A 17231-nucleotide genomic window follows, 5' to 3' on the forward strand; every position below is an offset into this window, starting at 1 on the left:
TTCTCGTTTTCGGGCCACATCATTACCATGGTGGCCCGCAACTCCCCAAAACTGCCCTAGCAGACAAAGTACTTGGGGGGAGACTGAGGGCGGGCAGAGCCTGAGCCGTACCTTGGTGGCCTCCTGTAAGGAAGCTGGTCCCCAAGGTCCCCCGGGTCCCCCTTCCTTGTTCACCTGCTCTCCTTTAAGGCGAGGACCGGGGCCACTCACCGGATTTGGATCTTCCATGGGCAGCACTTGAGGTGATAGTGAGAGACTGGGGCTTTACGGGGTCCCCCGGGACAGAATAGCTGCCGGCACTGGGGACCTGGATGTAAGGCCCCACTGCAGCAACCCTGCCAGGCGTGCTGAGCGGCGACTGCGGTGACGACGTGCCATTCACACGGCTTAGCTACAAAAGGGGAAGAAACTAGAGTTAACATTCTCCTGAATTAAATGAAATCACAGGCCTAGTGTGACTGACTGCTCTCATTTGAGCCACTCCCTAAATGACATGCCCTCCCTTAGGAAGCTCCATCACCCTGAAAACTCAGTGTCTAGAAAGGGCAAGCGTTCAAAGAAGGGCCTTGGCCCAGAGTCCCACACAAGTGATTCTCCCTTTGAGAACCCCTACCCATTTGTGAGCTAGGAGAAACGGGAACTGATGGTGGAAGGGCCCTGCTTCCCCAGGACACCTTTGCGGAACCATCTTACCCGGGGGATGCTCTCCGTCCCCTCCCCTCAGTGGGCAGAGGCATCAGTCAAAGCCTGGGCTCTGAGCCTGGTGTCAAGTCCTGCTTCACCACTTATTCACTGCGCCGCCAGGGCCAAGTGAAAGTGACCTACTGGCTCTAAACCTCTGTGCCCATGTCTGCAAAGTCCAGCTGAGGCTTGCTGTGAGGACTGAACAAGCCGTGCAGGACACAGGGACATGGCCTAGAGCCAGCGACACTCTGACCAGTGTCCTGCAGGCAGCTCTGCCTTTCTTGGCAACGACACCACACTACAGCCAAGGTCACTGATCACGTGATGCCACCGAAAAAGAGGGTCCATAACAGGGATGTAGCTGGAGGATCACGGACACCTCAGAGGCCCGGGGCAGGCTGGAGGGATCCATGACCTCCTACAACTGCTTGCAAACCTCTGCAAATGTGAGCATGTATCATTTTGGGGAAAGGGCCTAGGACTCTGACAATTGCCCAACGGGGCCTGGGACCTCTGGGCAGACACACATTTCTGCAGAGGCACCAAGTTCTTCAAGATTACCTGAAGTATCAGATCAGGTGGAATGCAAGAAGCAACTTTACCTAGCCATCTGTGACAGCCCATTTTAAGTGTCAACTTGGTTAGGCCATGGGACCCAGGTATCTACTCAAATAGGCCTAGATGCTGCTATGAAGAGACCAAGGTTGAAATCACTAGGCTGTGAATGATGCGGACTGCTCTCCACAGCGTGGGTGGGCCGTGTGCAATCGGCTGAAAGACTTGAGACAGAGAAGACTGAGGTGCTCAGAGAAAGGGCGCTGGGCCTGCAGACAACCTGCGCACGCGAACAGCGGCACCAACGGCCCCCACGCGGCCGGGCTGCAGGTGTCGGGTATGCAGCCTCCACGGTCGTGTGAGCCGGTTACTTAAAGTCAGTCAACGCATCCACCAGTCATTCTCCATTTCCCTGCTCGTTCCGCTTCTCCGGAGAGCGAGCCCTGACCGAGGGAGCCCAGCCAGAATGCTGTGTGAGCAAGCAGGACGCTAACCGAAAGAGCAAGGAAAACTTCCATCATTTGAAAACAGAGTTCTACGGATCAACCACGAACTCTCTGGATTTTTTTTTTTTTTTTTAAAAAGGGTAGATTGGTTCGTAAATAAGAGATTTCGCCTGACACCACTGATTAGGACAGACACTCAAAGAAGTGGCGGCCCCCCTCCTTCCTCTGGCGCCCCCACCCCCACCGTGGCCCACCCAGGCAGAGCTCCCGCAGCCCCCTGGCCTCCCGAGAGCTGCCTTGAGAGCAGCAGCAGCGATGAGAGGTTACTCGTCAAAGCGTGCAAGTGCCCATAACTGAGTGCGGACAGACGAGGACCCAGGCGGCAGCTCCCAGCTCGAGGGCCGCCACGCCCTCCTCTCCGGCTCTGTGCTTGGGCGCCGCCAGGGAAGGCAGGAGCCACGCACAGTGGCCCCTTGTCCCTCAAGCTGTTGCGGGAGCTCGTGCTGTGCCGAGAGTAAGAGTAACAGCAGGAATCGGGGACACCCAAGCCACCTAGGGGTCAGGGAAAGGGGCCACAGGCCCCGGGACATGGGGTATTATACAGAAGCTGCAAAAGGAGTGAAGGAATGACCTAGAAAGATACCTACGTTGTGGTTAAGAAAGACGAGGAGAACAGTGCAAATGACATAATTCCTACAATTCCATTTTCAATTAAAAATTAAATACCTTTTTGTCTGGATTAAGCAGAAGACTGGAATCATTAAAACTATCATGTTTGGAGAATGAAGGCAGGGTGGAAGGGACTTTCACATTTTCCTTTAAGTATTTCTGTACGGTTTTAATTTTTCAATGAGTATTTATTACCTTTGAAAGTCAAAATACGAAGTAAAGATTTTTAAAAAGCACCAAGCCTCACAGAGCCCTCTGCTGGGGAGCGGACAGAGCGCTCCGGCTGGGGCAACTCAGAGCGCGCACGACTGCAGGGCAGGCAGCACCTATCAGCGTGCGGCGAGGATTCCAGGCGGCACAGGTTGAGAACGTGCCCACGCGACACAGCTTCACAGGGCAGAGCGGGGCCGCCCCTGCCCAGGCTGCCAGGCCAGACCTACTGAGCAGAACAGGGGGGCGGGGAGATGGGGGCTGTGGCTATGGATGGGGCGGGTTTTGATCCCACATCCTAGGAAATACACGTGCCTTTGGAAGGAGTTTTCTACTGTCATTTTTTTTTTTTTTTTTTTTTATGGCTTATGGCCAATTTCTGTTTCATTGGCTGTGGCAGATGGGGGAGCAAAATGCCATTATAGTGACGATGTGCAACTGGGCGCCAAATCATTTTTAGTAGCTTATCTTACACAAATATTTTCTTTCTCACATGCCTGAATTTTCTTCCCATAAAGACGTTCACGCAATTCACTGATCCGCTTGTCCATCACGGCCACCTCCATGTTGCGTTTGTTCAAGAGTTCCTTCTGCTGCTGGAGCTTTGAAGTCTGTTCCTGGTTAAGCTGATTACGAATCTGCAAAATAAAAACCAAAAATACAACTTTTATGATTTGCATTAAACAATCAGATTCTCACTGCCAGGTAAAGTAAAAACATAAGAGAAAAGTAACATTAAGTCATTAAGTACTTATATATATTTGTAAAACGCACAGTCACCCATGTGCCAGGTATTTTACATGTGCAGCATGGACGGCGCTGGAACAGAGTTCTTCTCTACCCGTAAGCAAACGCCTTCTTCAGAGCACATGGGATGACTGGTGCTAGTGGCGGCTACGGATGGTCCTGACTGTGGCCCTTGGGAATGGCAGTTTACTGAGTGTGTCCTGTAGGGACCCAAGGACAGGTGTCTACTCCACCCTGCACAGGCCACTGAATGAGGCATCTCACTGTGGAGCAGCAAGAATTCACAAAGGATGGCCTTGCCCTCCAAATGGAGTGTATGGTATCACGTTAGCAGATCGCGGCCAGCACTTTAAAAAATGAAATACGGAACAGAAGGCACCCGTGGGCACCACACACAGAAGGCTTTGCCTTGTTAAGCTCTTCCAGATGCACGTGTGTGCCCAGCATGTGAGCCAGACAGGAGGCAATATGTACTTTGTAACCTCAACTGCAGTCAGAAAACTTGGCAGATGAATACGTGTAAGTCAGTATACTACATTCATCACACCTCAAAAAAAAAATTCCTTAAAAACCCCTCACTCTGGGGGCACCTGTGTGGCTCAGTACATTAAGCATCTGACCCTGGGTTTCGGCTCAGGTCATGATCTCGTGGTTTTGTGAGTTTGGGCCCCACGCTGGGCTCTGCACAGACAGTGTGGAGCCTACTTGAGATTCTGTCTCCCTATCTCTCTGCCCCTCCCCTGCTCACAAGGTCTCTGTCTCTCACAAAATAAATAAACTTAAAAAACTCTGCACTTTTAATGCTTGGTTAAAATGTAAAAGAAGTCATAAATTATTTCTACGCATTTACATGAGAGAGCTTAACAGCAACAAAAACAAGTTTACTGTCATTATGTATTTTCATTTCATAAAACGATGACTTTTTCTGGCAAGTGCTAACAGAACTGTGAAACTTGTTTCTGGCTTGAAAAATCACCTGCTGAGTGAGAACTTTGGAGACGTGGGCACCTGGAGGACTGACCATTCGGGACTGAATGACTGTGTGTCCCCGAATCTGCACGTTGCCTTCTGTGTGGTGGTGGCTGGAGGCGGGGCCCCGAGGACGGGGTGGGTGCCTCATCAGAGGAAGGCCAGAGCTGTGTGGACACAGCAAGAAGCCAGAAAGCAGGCTCTCACCAGGGGCCCAACGTGCCGGCACCCTGACCTCGGACTCCCTGGCTCTGGGGCTGTGGGAAGTGCTGTCTGTGGAAGGGGGTGACAGCAGCCCAAGCTGAGCGAGGCGACGATCTGACAACAGGCATCTCTCTCATCGAAACACAGCGTACACAGAGACCTTAAATATCACTGAAAGCTTACTTTTCCCCCTAGCTCACTGTATCGCCCATTCAATTCCGTACTCAATCCGCACTGAAAACAGACTAAGTGAGAGATTCCAGGCACAAAAAACCATACACTGCATGATTTGCTCGTATGAAATTTCCATAATAGGCAAATCCAGAGACAAAGAGTAGATTCGTGGTTGCTAGGCTAGGGGGCAGGGAGTGTGGGGTTATGGTGAAGAGGGATGGGCTTCTTCTGGGAGTGACGGAATGTTCTAAAGTGGACTGTGCTGGTGACCGGAGAACTCTGTGAAGATACTCAAACCCACTTAACTGTACGCTTGAAATGGGTGAACCATGTGCTACGTGAATTGTATCTCAAAGCTGTTTTAAAAATCCTTCGTACTGGGGGTGCCTAGGTGGCTCAGTAGGTTAATTATCTGACTCGATTTTGGCTCAGGTCATGATCTCACAGTTCTTGAGGTCGAGCCCCGCATCTGGCTCTGTGCTGACAGCCGGGAGCCTGCTTGGGATTCTCTCTCTCCCTGTCTCTGCCCTCTCTCTCTCTCTCTCAAAGTTAATAAACAGTTAAAAAAAAAAAACACCTTAAATTCTTGGTACTGAGTACATTTTGTGCCTACAATGAAACTAGAATATCCAGTTCCTTGTTTCCGGTCACGGGGGCTGCTGCCCACACGAGAAGCAAGCCCGAGAGAGGCCTCAGTATCACTGCCCCCCACCCCCCTCGCCGGCGACTCACCTGCAGCTCCTGGTACAGCCTCCTCAGCTCTGCCGCCGCCGGCCCCGCCAGCTTGCCGCTGTAGGACTGGAGCCCGCTCAGCTTTCCTTTCTTTAAATCTTCCAGTTGCTGACTGAGCTGATCGACCCTTAATATTGCTGTCTGTACTTCCTGCTTCTTCTCCTGGAACATGGCGCTGAACCTTTCTATTTCAGCAGCTAGAATGTCCCACCAATAAAGAAAAAGACATCACTTAGTCGATATTTTGTGTGTGTGTGTGGTATTTATTTTGGTTTTGTGATTTCTTCATTTCTATCCATTCAACTCGGCTCTAGCATCACCCAGGGCTAGACTTTGGGGAGAAAACTGATGTACATAACCCAACGGACGTTTTGACAAGCCTCTAGGACACATGATGTGACTGCCCACACAGCAAACTATACGTGCACTTATTATGGAATATGCTTTAACTGGGGCAGCCAGTCCAAAGGGGAGCTTGGCCAAGCCACTGAGGAATCTCAATGCACCAATGGACCGAAGTCTGTGTAAGGGCAGGAGCCTGGGTGTGGCTGGCTGGTCACTGTAACACAAGGCAGGCACCTACCAAACGGGAATGAAACAAAGAACCGCACACACAAAAGTAAAAAATGAGCATTTGTATGGTTATCTTACTACACAGATGAAGTTTAAGCCATACAGTTTACAGAGACCCTCAGGACGAGCGGAGTGTCACGGCGCTGTGGCCCCAGTCCGGAGGGCAGCTAACGTGTTACAAGCGTTAACAACGGACCTTCCCGCCGCACCGAGAGACCTTCTAGGATCACGTAGCCTAACTGACCCCGTCCTTTTAGATGCAGGTTTCAGAGCCAGACATCAGTGTGCCTTCTCCAGCAAGGTGTGACACTGGTCCACGTGTGCCCAGTGTCCAGAAGCTGGACTGTCATCTAGGCCTGAGTGTGGGCACGGAGCAAGGCACAAACGTACACAAGTTGCCGTTCATGATTTTGCTGTAGTCCACTTGTCCTCTCATGGCGCGGATCTTCTTCAGCTTGTTTTCCTGGGCTTCGACTCGCTCTTTCAATTTCTGAAGCTTTTCATTTTCAGAGACAGACTGCTGCTGACGGCGCTCCTGCTGCTTCAGGAAATGTAAACGTTGTTCCTAACAAAAGAAGGAGACAGGTGACTGCAGAAGTTGAAGCAGATGATCGCTTTTACACATCAGACAAGTCTGAGTGAGCTCCGTGCCATCAGCCCTCGTAACGAACAGTAAAGAAACGCCTGCGGACTCCCGCCGACATCGGCCCCCACGGAACGGGGATATCGGGGCCCGTACAGCTGAAGGCTGTCAAATGCGCTGTACTCCGCACAGCAGTCTACGCTCAGTTCACACGAACCCTTCCTCAGAGTCTTACAGCGTCACACGCGCTCAAACACCCTCATCTTCGTCCTGTGTGTGAAGCTCCGCAGCCCAAGTTTCCTGCTGGCAGTTGCACATTTCCTGCTGCCACAAAACGGCTTCCCAAGGTCCCTTGTTAATCTCTTAAAGGAAAGCGGCACTGAAGCAAAGGGCTTTCTACTGAACAAAGCTCATCAGTAAGCGAATAAGCCTCTAACATGCTAAGTAACACTGAACAGTCAGGGAAGTGTTTGTTTCATTCATTTCTTCAAAATGAATGAAACCTTCCACGCTCAAATAAGGACAGGACAATCCCAAGGTAAAGAGACACGCAGGACTCTTCAGCAGTCTTTTCCTGGTTCCTATGATGGGGTAACACTGGCATGAAATACGGTCCCGCACGTATGCATTAAATGCATCTGAGTAAGGAAAGGATGGAGTGTGAGTCTGCAGGGACAGCACATGACACTCTAAAGTAAGGGAGTGTGTGCCTGAATATGTAAAGGGTACACATGTTAGCATTAACTTGTCATTTACGCTGCTGAAAATGTCTAAGAATTTCTTTATCGGTAATACTTTGGATCAGTATTTGGAAAGGAAACAAAAAGCAGAGCTAGAAAATGTTATAACCACATAACACTATGTACACTTCACCTGAGAAATCTTATTAATGGGACGAAAAGCTTCCCAATTTACTTAACTCTTAATTTTTTTTTAATTCTTGTATTTCCAATAAGTTTCGCAAGACAAACTTTTTTTCTGCAAGACAACTTTAAAAAACAAGCCCAATTTATGCTATGATATATCCACGTGAAAGTGGATAGTACAATGAATTGAATGGTCACTCAATAAGTGAAAAAAGTGGGATTGGACGTTTGGCTATTAAGCAATCTCTCCACAGAGAAGCAGTAAGAACCCAGGCAGAAATGTTTCCGTATTCTTATACAGCAGCCTTTCACAGCAGTTTCAGAGATCATTACAACAAGAATATCCTCTGGCAGGCATGGGTGATAGGGCTGAGTTTTCAGTCTGTGATAAGAAAAATTTCAAATTTTGTTACAGCATCTCAATGACAAACGCACAACTCGGTGTAGAGAGCGCACTAGCTCTGCTTAGTAAGAAAACCAAAGTCCACGCAGAGCGCCAGAGAGGAAGCCTGGCTAACCCACTGTCATGGCTACGCGGCCCACGGCCGGTGTCCTCAGTCAGCTTTTATCTACAGTTGACTAAGGTCAACCACCTCCTATTTTGGGGTGTCTGAGTGTGGGTGTCAAAGGTCTTACTCCGATGCCCTCCCAATTGGAAGGAGCTAGAGTGTTCATACACCATCACAGAAGAGGTAACAGACAGGAGGACACTGTGACCGACCCTCCGTGACTGGGCCCTACAAGGGCCGCCCGTGGGTGTATTCACTCCAGGCTGAAGCAGCTACTGAAGAACACTCTTCAAGAATATTCTCCCACCTTGGCTTTTATAAGCTCACCTTGGCAACCAACATTTGCTGCTGATTTTCAATTTGCTGCTGCTGCCTGGCGGCCATATCTTGGAGCTCGGAGAGGGTGAGTTCCGCGCGTGCATTTCCCACCTGCGGGGAGCAGAACATGGACAGCCTGGAAGGTACAGTTTAGCTGCTCAATTGTTTTCCTCGTGTCAGAACAAGTATACATCAGGATCTTAAATCGCTTCCCTTCTAGAAGTTAGGATGATACAAATTACTCGGTACATAAGAACTTTTCTCACTTTTAGACAGCTTTTATTAAATAATATACATAACAGCTTTTTTAATACACCAGATACTATATTTAAAAGGGATGGACATACATACACACACACACACACACACACACACACACACCCCCAAGGGATACAAATTGTGGGAATGCAAACTGGTGCAGCCACTGTGGACAACCGTATGAAGTTTCCTCAGAAAATTAAAAATATAACTACCATATGATCCAGTAATTCCACTACTGGTTATTTACCCAAAGAAAATGAAAACACTGATTTGAAAAGATATATGTACCCTTATGTTTACTGCAGCATTATTTGTAATAGCCAAATTACGGAGGCAGCTCAAGTGTTCATGGATAGATGAATGGAGAAGATGTGGTGTGTATACATACAACAGAATATTCCTCAGCCATAAAACATAAAATATTGCCATTTAGAACACAGAGGTATTGAGAGAGAACAATGCTACGTGAAATAAGTCTGCCAGGGAAAGATAAATGCCATATACTTTCACTCACATGTGGAATTTAAGAAACAAAAAAATGAACAAAGGAAAAAAAACAAACAAAAAAACAGACTCTGGAAAAAACTGATGATTACCAGAGTCGGGGGGGGGTGGGTGGGAGAAATAGGAGAAGGGGAGAAACCTACACTTATCCTGATGAGTAACGTACAGAGCTGCTGAATCCCGATACTGCGCACCTAAAGCTAATGTAACACTGTATGTTAACTATACAGGAGTTAAAAAAAAGACCCAACCCTTTGCAAATGTATACTGAAAATGACATGCCTCTTTTCCTCTTTTTGGACTAGCTATTTAAGGGTGAATAAATGGGGATTTTGAATTTGAATAAATGGGGATGTCAAATGTTTGAGAACATACCACCTAAAAAATAAAGGTGTACTGATCCTCGAGGACAAATGTCATTTCACTGCCACCTGGTCTCAAGCAGCTGAAAAATACAGATTCTAAGAATACAAATACCTCCTTAAAACTCTATATGTATGGCTTTCACCAAGGACTGGGCCGCCGCTGACAACGCTGCCTGCAAAGCGGGTATAAAACGGTAAGCTCCCAAGGCCCGGGCACCTCACCGATGGGAGCGGGGAAGGGTGTCCCCACGCTCCGCCGCCACTGCTAACAACCTCGGGGCTCTGGCTGCCGCGTGCCTTGCTCCGGGTGGGCACCTCCACCAGAGAGCAGCAGGGAGAGGTGAGAAGGCCAGCACCGAGGAGGTCAAGGGGCTTCCGCAGGCCAGCCCGCTCGCGTGGCAAAGCCGGGCACAGGGCCCTGGGTCCCAACCGGCGAGGGAGTGGGGTGGGGGGGTGGGCACACAAGTGGCGGGGGCGGAGCTACGCTTTCAGTCCCTCCTGTGCTGACCTTGGCGGCTGGGCTCCAGTCCCTCCCCCAGACCAGCGCTCTGTACTCTGTCCCCCTGTGCCCGGGGCACCCTCTTCCCTTCCGCCCTCTGGAAGCGCTGCCGCACTGACCCCGCACTTCCCCCATCTTAAGGCTGTCACGCACATTCTTGAAAAATGGAATCAGGAACTGTCTTCTGTTACCTAAGATCCTGAGGAAACAATATGGAGCAAAGCCCTCTTCAGAACTAGACACTGTAAACTGCCAAATTACAGAAACTTCCATCTCTAAAGAAATTTGCTTATTGTACAAAAAAAAAAAAAAGCCCGGCAGAACCATCGAAATGCCAGACACTTCCGTTTTAACCTGAATAAGGGGCTGCTAACTTCCACCTACTACGATTTTCTCATCACTGCAACAAAAGGTATTTTTGAAACCATTAGAACCTTTACTTCTAAAAGTATTTTTGATGAGAGAAAAACTATGTCTACTCACCAAATCTTTCCATTTACATTAATTTCTTAATTTTACAACTTACACAAACAAACATCTGGTCTCCCCTCCCTACCAGTGGCCCCCAGCAGCGGGGAAGAGCAGAGACCCCCAGCGGGGGGGAGGGGTGCGGAGAGCTGGGGGGGGGGGGGCCCTGCCCTGCTGGGAGGGCCGGGGAAGTGCTGTGCGGTGTCAGCAATGCAGGAACGGCTCAATGAACTTTTTCAAAGTGAATGTCCCCGTGTAAATGTTAATTTTCATTTTAATTCCAGTATAGTTAACATAAAAAATACAGAACACTTCACAAATTCGCGTGTCAGCCTTACGCAGGGGTCACCCACACACTTTTTTGGCACGCGTGCAGCTGAAGCCAGCAGTACCCCTGTGTAACTTCACTAAGTGTGAGCAGGGAAGGTGCAGAGAGAGAGACAGAGCATGAGCGGGGGAGGGGCCGAGAGGGAGGGAGACAACAGAACCCGAACCAGGCTTCAGGCCCCGAGCTGTCAGCACAGACCCTGACCTGGGGCTCGAACTCACGAACCATGACAGCATAATGTGAGCTGAAGTCGGACGCTTAACCGACCGAGCCCCCCAGGTGCCCCTTAACTGTATCTGAAATGGGTTATAAAACCAGCAACCACCATAAACTTACAAGTCAACAACTATGCTACATTTCACACGTTCGTATATCTTCCCTTGATTGTTCCATGTGAAAATTTAGCAAAAAGCAGCACCTTTTCAGTTTTTAGGACAACAAAACCCTTCCATACAAATTCAGTCCTTTGATGACAGGCCTGTCACTGTGGTCCCTCCAGGTCGGCTCAGCCTCCTGACGGTTCTCAGTTCTCCACGTGCATCCAAACAAACCCATGACCTAAATCCTCACTTATTTCTTGGCACTGCATCGAGTAAGAAGAAATCAAATCCCGTTCCGTGGCTCCCGGAAGTCCCTCCTGGCCGGGTCACTGGGCGAGCTCGGCTCCAGGCCACAGGCAGGATGGGCCCCGCCCACCAGCAGCACCACTAGTGCAGAAGTGGGTGCTGTGCTCTCGCAGATGCGGCCCGGGCCCAGAGGAAAGGCTAGCCCCTCTCATAGCCTTTCAGCAGGGGCGACGGCCTGGGGCCCCACAGCTCAGGCCCCTTGCACGTGACCTTGGAGCTGAGCTAGGACTCTAGGGCAAGCGTCCATGCTATGAAGGCAGGTTGCTCCTCCACTTCTCACAACATGGCCACCCAACTCCATGTCCACGTCTAACAAATCCCCCACCCACCACAAGAGCAGAGGGAAACAGAAGCCTCTGGCCCCCCGTCTCCATGATCACTTTCCCCTTCTTTCTCCAAACGCCCACAAATCTACCCACAAAAATGATAAATTAAAAGACTTAACTGTCTAGCTTGCAATACTTTTATATACAAAATACTGACAGAAAACTCACTCTAACTAATGAGAGGCTTCCAGAGGCCCCTGGCCCCAGCAGCTGCAGGCCCCAGCCCAGCACGGTGGGGCGGATATGAACGAGTCCGCTCCCTCATACTCCGGTGTGAACAGCATCTTCCCAAACTTGAAAGCCCACACTTTTCATTCTGTCTTCCTGCGAAGAGTCTACATCTTCCTCACCATTTTAACTGCCTCTCCAGACTCTTTAAAAGAATTTACTGGGGCGCCTGGGTGGCTCAGTCAGTTATGTGTCCAACTTCGGGTGAGGTCATGGTCTCGTGGTTTGTGGGTTCGAGCCCCGCATCTGGTTCTGTGCTGGCAGCTCAGAGCCTGGAGCCTGTTTCAGTCTGTGACTCCCTCTCTCTCTGACCCTCCTCTGCTCACGCTCTCTCTCTCTCTCTCCTAGAAATAAATAAAAAATATTAAAAAAAAAAAAAAAGAAAACAAAAAGAAAAAGAAAACAATTTACTTAGGTAATCTCTACACTCACTGTGGGGCTTGAACTCACCACCCGGAGATCAAGAGTTGCATGCTCTACTGACTGAGCCCACCAGGCCCTCCACGCCCACCCCAAGTTCTCTCAATGCCTCATTAGTGCAAGTCCCCCCTGGCCCTTACCGCCTTCCTCCCGATCACGTGCTCTACACTCCGGTCTGCCTGGAGGGGCTGCACACGGCCGAGGCAGTGAGGCTTTGCAAAGGATGTGCGGAGCACCTGGGTGGTCCAGTTGGTTGAGTGTCTGACTTTGGCTCAGGTCATGATCTCACGGTTTGTGAGTTTGAGCCCCACGTTGGGCTCCATGCTATCAGCATGGAGCCTGCTTTGGATCCTCTGTACCCCACCCCCTGCTCTTCCTCAACTCATGCTCTCTCTCTCTCTCAAAATAAACAAACACTAATAAATAAACTATGTGCTCAAGATCCCAGCATGAGTAAGTGACAGAGGACAAATGGCAAGGTGGTTGCAAAGGGGTCATGGGAGCCGGAACCGTTTGGAGCACGAAACGCGCATACACCACGGCAGGATCACTCACTGGCCCTCGCTACGCCAGCCAGGCCCAGAGGCACCGCGGGTACGAAGTGGGATGTGCCCCTGTTCTCAGTGAGTCTCTGTTCTGACCCATTAGAGAATAACCTCACAATGGAAGCAATTAGGTTACTCATCAAATTTGACTCCGAGGAACAGAATCTGAGCTCAGTTTTCTTTATACTGAGTATCTTCACTGAGAACTAGAAGCAGCATTTCCCATTAGAGCAGTCAGGCCTCTTATAAAAGTGCACTGTTCAGCCTGTCCCCTGCCCTACAAAGGTCGTGAGGAACCAGAAGAGGACGTTTCACAACCTCCCTCGGCCACCCTGAGAGCCGTGGGTCCAAAAATAAAAAGACCCTTTTAAAGCCTCCTTTCCCAAAACAGTGAAACCAAACAAGAAGCCAGCCCCTCCGTATGTTACTGCTCCTGACTTTACAGAAATTGCAAATAAAATTATTTCACAACACTCAAAATAAGCAAAAATAAAACCTAACTTTCTTCTATGGTCTTAAATTTAAGATATTATATGCAACTTTTAAAAAATTGACCAGCATATATTCTAGACCATTTCATACACAAAACTGCCAAGATACCCATACTGGTAGTGAGTGGAAACAGAACGACAATCGGCCAGTTTAACAAATACACAGTGAAATCAATGTTTACTTTTAAAATCACATTTATTGAAGGATAGCTTACAGGCAATAAAAAGCACCCTTGTAAAATCCACTGTTGAATGAATTCTGACACCTGCTGGTCACTTCCACTCCTTAGGCCCCCGCCCCACTCCGCACCCTGGCAACTACGGATGTGGGGCCCGGCATTCTGTCCTGAGAGCCTTGTTCTGTTTGCCCAAGAATTCCACACAAATGAGACTGTCCAGTGCGTGCTTCCTTCACGCCCACAATGCTTCTGAGATTCACTGGTGTCGTTACATGTATCAGTAAACTTGGGCTTTTCAGCGCTGAGTAGTACTCTGCCGTATGGACATACCACATTTCGGTCATCCATTCAGCTGTCAGTGGGCACGTGAGCGGTTTCCACTTTTGGACTGTGATGACTAAAGCTGTCCCGGAATTTATGTGGACCTTGGGTAACCAAAGTCAAGAAGTAGGACAGGCAGGTCGTGTGGTTAAGTGGGTGCTGACCTTACAGAAACTGCCAAACTGCTTTCCAAAGTGAAATGTGCCATTTTACATCCCCGTGAGCCACAGAGGAAAGTTCTAGCTTCTCCGCATCCTTGCAAACACTCGCTGTCAATGTTTACATTTTAATTATACTCTTAGATAAAATGTTAACATCTTGGCAAAGAAAGGGTTTCATAAATGGTATTCAGATAAGTAATTTTTTAAAGTTTTTTTTATGTTTTATTTATTATAAATAAATAAAACTGACTGAGCCACCCAGGCACCCCCAGATAATTTTAAACAGAATAAAAATGTCCATAATTAAGTGATCAAAGCCAAACACACTACATTCAGATTTTCAACAAATAAGCTATCAATAAACAAGATGTGCCAGCAGTTAGATAAGGAAAAGGGGCTCATTTCCCAGGCAAAGTCTCCTTTGTACTAATTATGTGTAGGAGTCATGGCTCATGAAGCTATCATCTGCCTGAGAAACAGGCTCCCAGAACTAAAATTTCAAGGTGATCAGAAACACTAGGACTCAGTTGATAATTATGATTGAAACCTTTAGATCACAAGTCAACTTGGTACCATGGCTTTCATCAAAAGTATTTTTTTGTCTCTTCAAATAAAGTTTTTAACTTGTTTGAGGGGCACCTGGGTGGCTCAGTCGGTTAAGCGTCGGACTTCGGCTCAGGTCATGATCTCACGGTTCGTGGGTTCGAGCCCCGCGTCGGGCTCTGTGCTGACAGCTCAGGGCCTGGAGGCTGTTTCAGTCTGTGACTCCCTCTCTTTCTGACCCTCCCCTGCTCACGCTGTCTCACTCTCTCTCTCTCAAAAATAAATACAACATTAAAAAAATGTTAAACTTGTTTGAAAGTGGTGTTACAATAATTCAGATATTAAAAACACATAACAAAGTTTCTCAACACAAACCACTGTAGACAGTTATGCAATATATACAAGCACACGCGTCTTCCACACTAAGCCATGGATGACGTTAGGAAGAAGACTTCGTTTTATAATCTATTATTGAAATAGCCTGTCAGTACGTGCCACGTGTATTTTTCTAACGTGCAAAAAACTTATCAAAGATTGCAATTTTATCTATGAAAACAAAAGGATTCACCACCTAGCATAGTGTCCATTCAGTTAATGATTCTATTGCAGTTCCTGAAAAATTATGCCATTTTTCAGGCTTCCTTTTGGGGGGGGGGGGCGGAATAATGATTTTCACACATTCACACACTAAATGCTCTGTAAGGAGTGATATTTTGACATTACACTTTCAGACAGTCCAATTTACTTAACCCAGCGGCTGCTCGTCAGTGGACAGGATATGGCACAACTCTAAACCGCACACCAGGCTCGGATGAGTCCCAACGGTGTGCTCTGGGCGCATGCCAAGTGACGAAGAGGGGTGGTCTTCTATGACCCTCTGGCCCACAGTACATCTGGGTTAACTCTACCTGCTTTGAAGTGCTCTCTAGTTTGGCTTGTGTTACCCTAAAGATGCTTTCCTCTCCTATAACTTTATTTTTGTTTAATTTAAATTTTATTTAGTTACCATACAGTGCAATATTGGTTTCAGGAGTAGAACTCACTCACTTATCACTTACAACACTCAGTGCTCATCACAAGTACCTTCCTTAATTCCCATCCCCCCTCTCTAGCCCATTCCCCACCTCCCCCCATCAATCCTCAGTTTGTGCTCTATTGCTAAGAGTCTATTGTGGTGGGGACACCTGGGTGGCTCAGGCAGTTAGTTAGGCAGCTGACTTTGGCTCAGGTCATGATCTCATGGGTTCATGGGTTTGAGCCTCTTGTGGGTTTGAATCCCTGCTTGGGATTCTCTCTCTCTCCTTCTCTCTTTGCCCCTCCCATCTGAAAATAAACTTTTAAAAAAGTCTATTGTGGTATGTTTCCTCTCTTCTCTTCACCTTCCTTCCCTTACGTTCATTATGTTTCTAAAATTCCACATATTAGTGAAATCACATGGCATTTGTCTTTCTCTGGTTGATTTATTTCATTTAGCATAATTCATTCTAGTTCCATCCACATCATTGCAAATGGCAAGATTTCATTTTTTTAAAAAATATTTTTATTTATTTCTAGGAGAGAGAGAGACAGTGTGAGCAGGAGAGGGTCAGAGAGAGAGGGAGACACAGACTGAAACAGGCTCCAGGCTCTGAGCTGGCAGTCAGCACAGAGCCCGACGCGGGCTCGAACCCACGAACCGCGAGATCATGACCTAAGCAAAAGTCGGATGCTTAACCGACTAAGCCACCCAGGTGTCCCGGCCAAGATTTCATTCTTGATGGCTGAGTAACATCCTACTGTGTATGTGTGCGTGCGTGTATGTGTGTGTGTGTGTACATCTTCATCTATTCATTAGTCGATGGGCATTTGGGCTCTCTCCATGGTTTGGCTATTGTTGATAATGCTGCTATAACACTGGAGTGCATGTACTCCTTCAAATCTCTATTTCTGTATCCTTTGGGTAAATACTAATAGTTCAATTGCTGGGTCGTTGAGTAGTTCTATTTTCAGTTTCCTGAAGAACCTCCATACTATTCTCCAGAGTGAATGCACTAGTTTGCATTCCTGCTAACAGTGTGGAGGGTTCCCCTTTCTCTGAATCCTTGCCAACACCTGTTGTTTCTTGTGTTGTTGAGGTTAGCCATTCTGACAGGTGTGAGGCGGTATCTCACTGAGGTTTTGATTTGTATTTCCCTGATGATGAATGAGATTGAGCATTTTTTCATGTATCTGTTAGGTATCTGTATGTCTTCTTTATTTTTTTTATTTTTTTTAAATGTTTTATTTATTTCTAGGAGAGAGAGAGAGAGAGAGCGTGAGCAGGGGAGGGTCAGAGAGAGAGGGAGTCACAGACTGAAACAGGCTCCAGGCTCTGAGCTGGCAGTCAGCACAGAGCCCGACGCGGGGCTCGAACCCACGAACCGCGAGATCATGACCCGAGCGAAAGTCGGACGCTTAACCAACTCCGCCACCCGGGCGCCCCTCTGTATGTCTTCTTTAGAAAAGTGTCTATTCATGTCTTCTGCCCACTTCTTCACTGGGTTATTTGCCTTTTGGGTTTTGAGTTTGTAAGTTCTTTATAGATTTTGGATACTAACCCTTTATCAGATGTGTGGTTTGCAAATCTCTTCTCCCATTCCGTAGGCTGTCTTTTAGTTTTGCTGACTGTTTCCTTTGCTGTGCAGAAGCTTTTTATCTTGATGAAGTCCCAATAGTTCGTGTTTGGTTTTTTTTTTTTTTTTTTTTTTT

At 48.0% G+C, this 17231-nt stretch overlaps 1 protein-coding gene across 3 annotated transcripts in view; it reads right to left on the reverse strand.

Annotated features, from left to right (window-relative positions):
• The window catches only part of PPP1R13B (protein phosphatase 1 regulatory subunit 13B), a 91792-nt gene that overhangs the window by 11210 nt on the left and 63351 nt on the right, over positions 1 to 17231 (reverse strand). For all 3 annotated transcript variants that reach the window (XM_039255829.1, XM_039255828.1, XM_039255830.1), the window contains exons 5-9: positions 8249 to 8350; positions 6354 to 6528; positions 5391 to 5587; positions 3062 to 3202; positions 211 to 391 (exon numbers count right to left, since the gene is read on the reverse strand). In XM_039255829.1, coding sequence (XP_039111760.1) covers positions 211 to 391; positions 3062 to 3202; positions 5391 to 5587; positions 6354 to 6528; positions 8249 to 8350 — 796 coding nt within the window. The remainder of the gene's footprint in view (positions 1 to 210; positions 392 to 3061; positions 3203 to 5390; positions 5588 to 6353; positions 6529 to 8248; positions 8351 to 17231) is intronic.

Source organism: Hyaena hyaena, unplaced genomic scaffold, assembly GCF_003009895.1.
Source record: "Hyaena hyaena isolate Hyena2069 unplaced genomic scaffold, ASM300989v1 scaffold_546, whole genome shotgun sequence".
In the NCBI taxonomy this organism is placed as follows: Eukaryota; Metazoa; Chordata; class Mammalia; order Carnivora; family Hyaenidae; genus Hyaena; species Hyaena hyaena.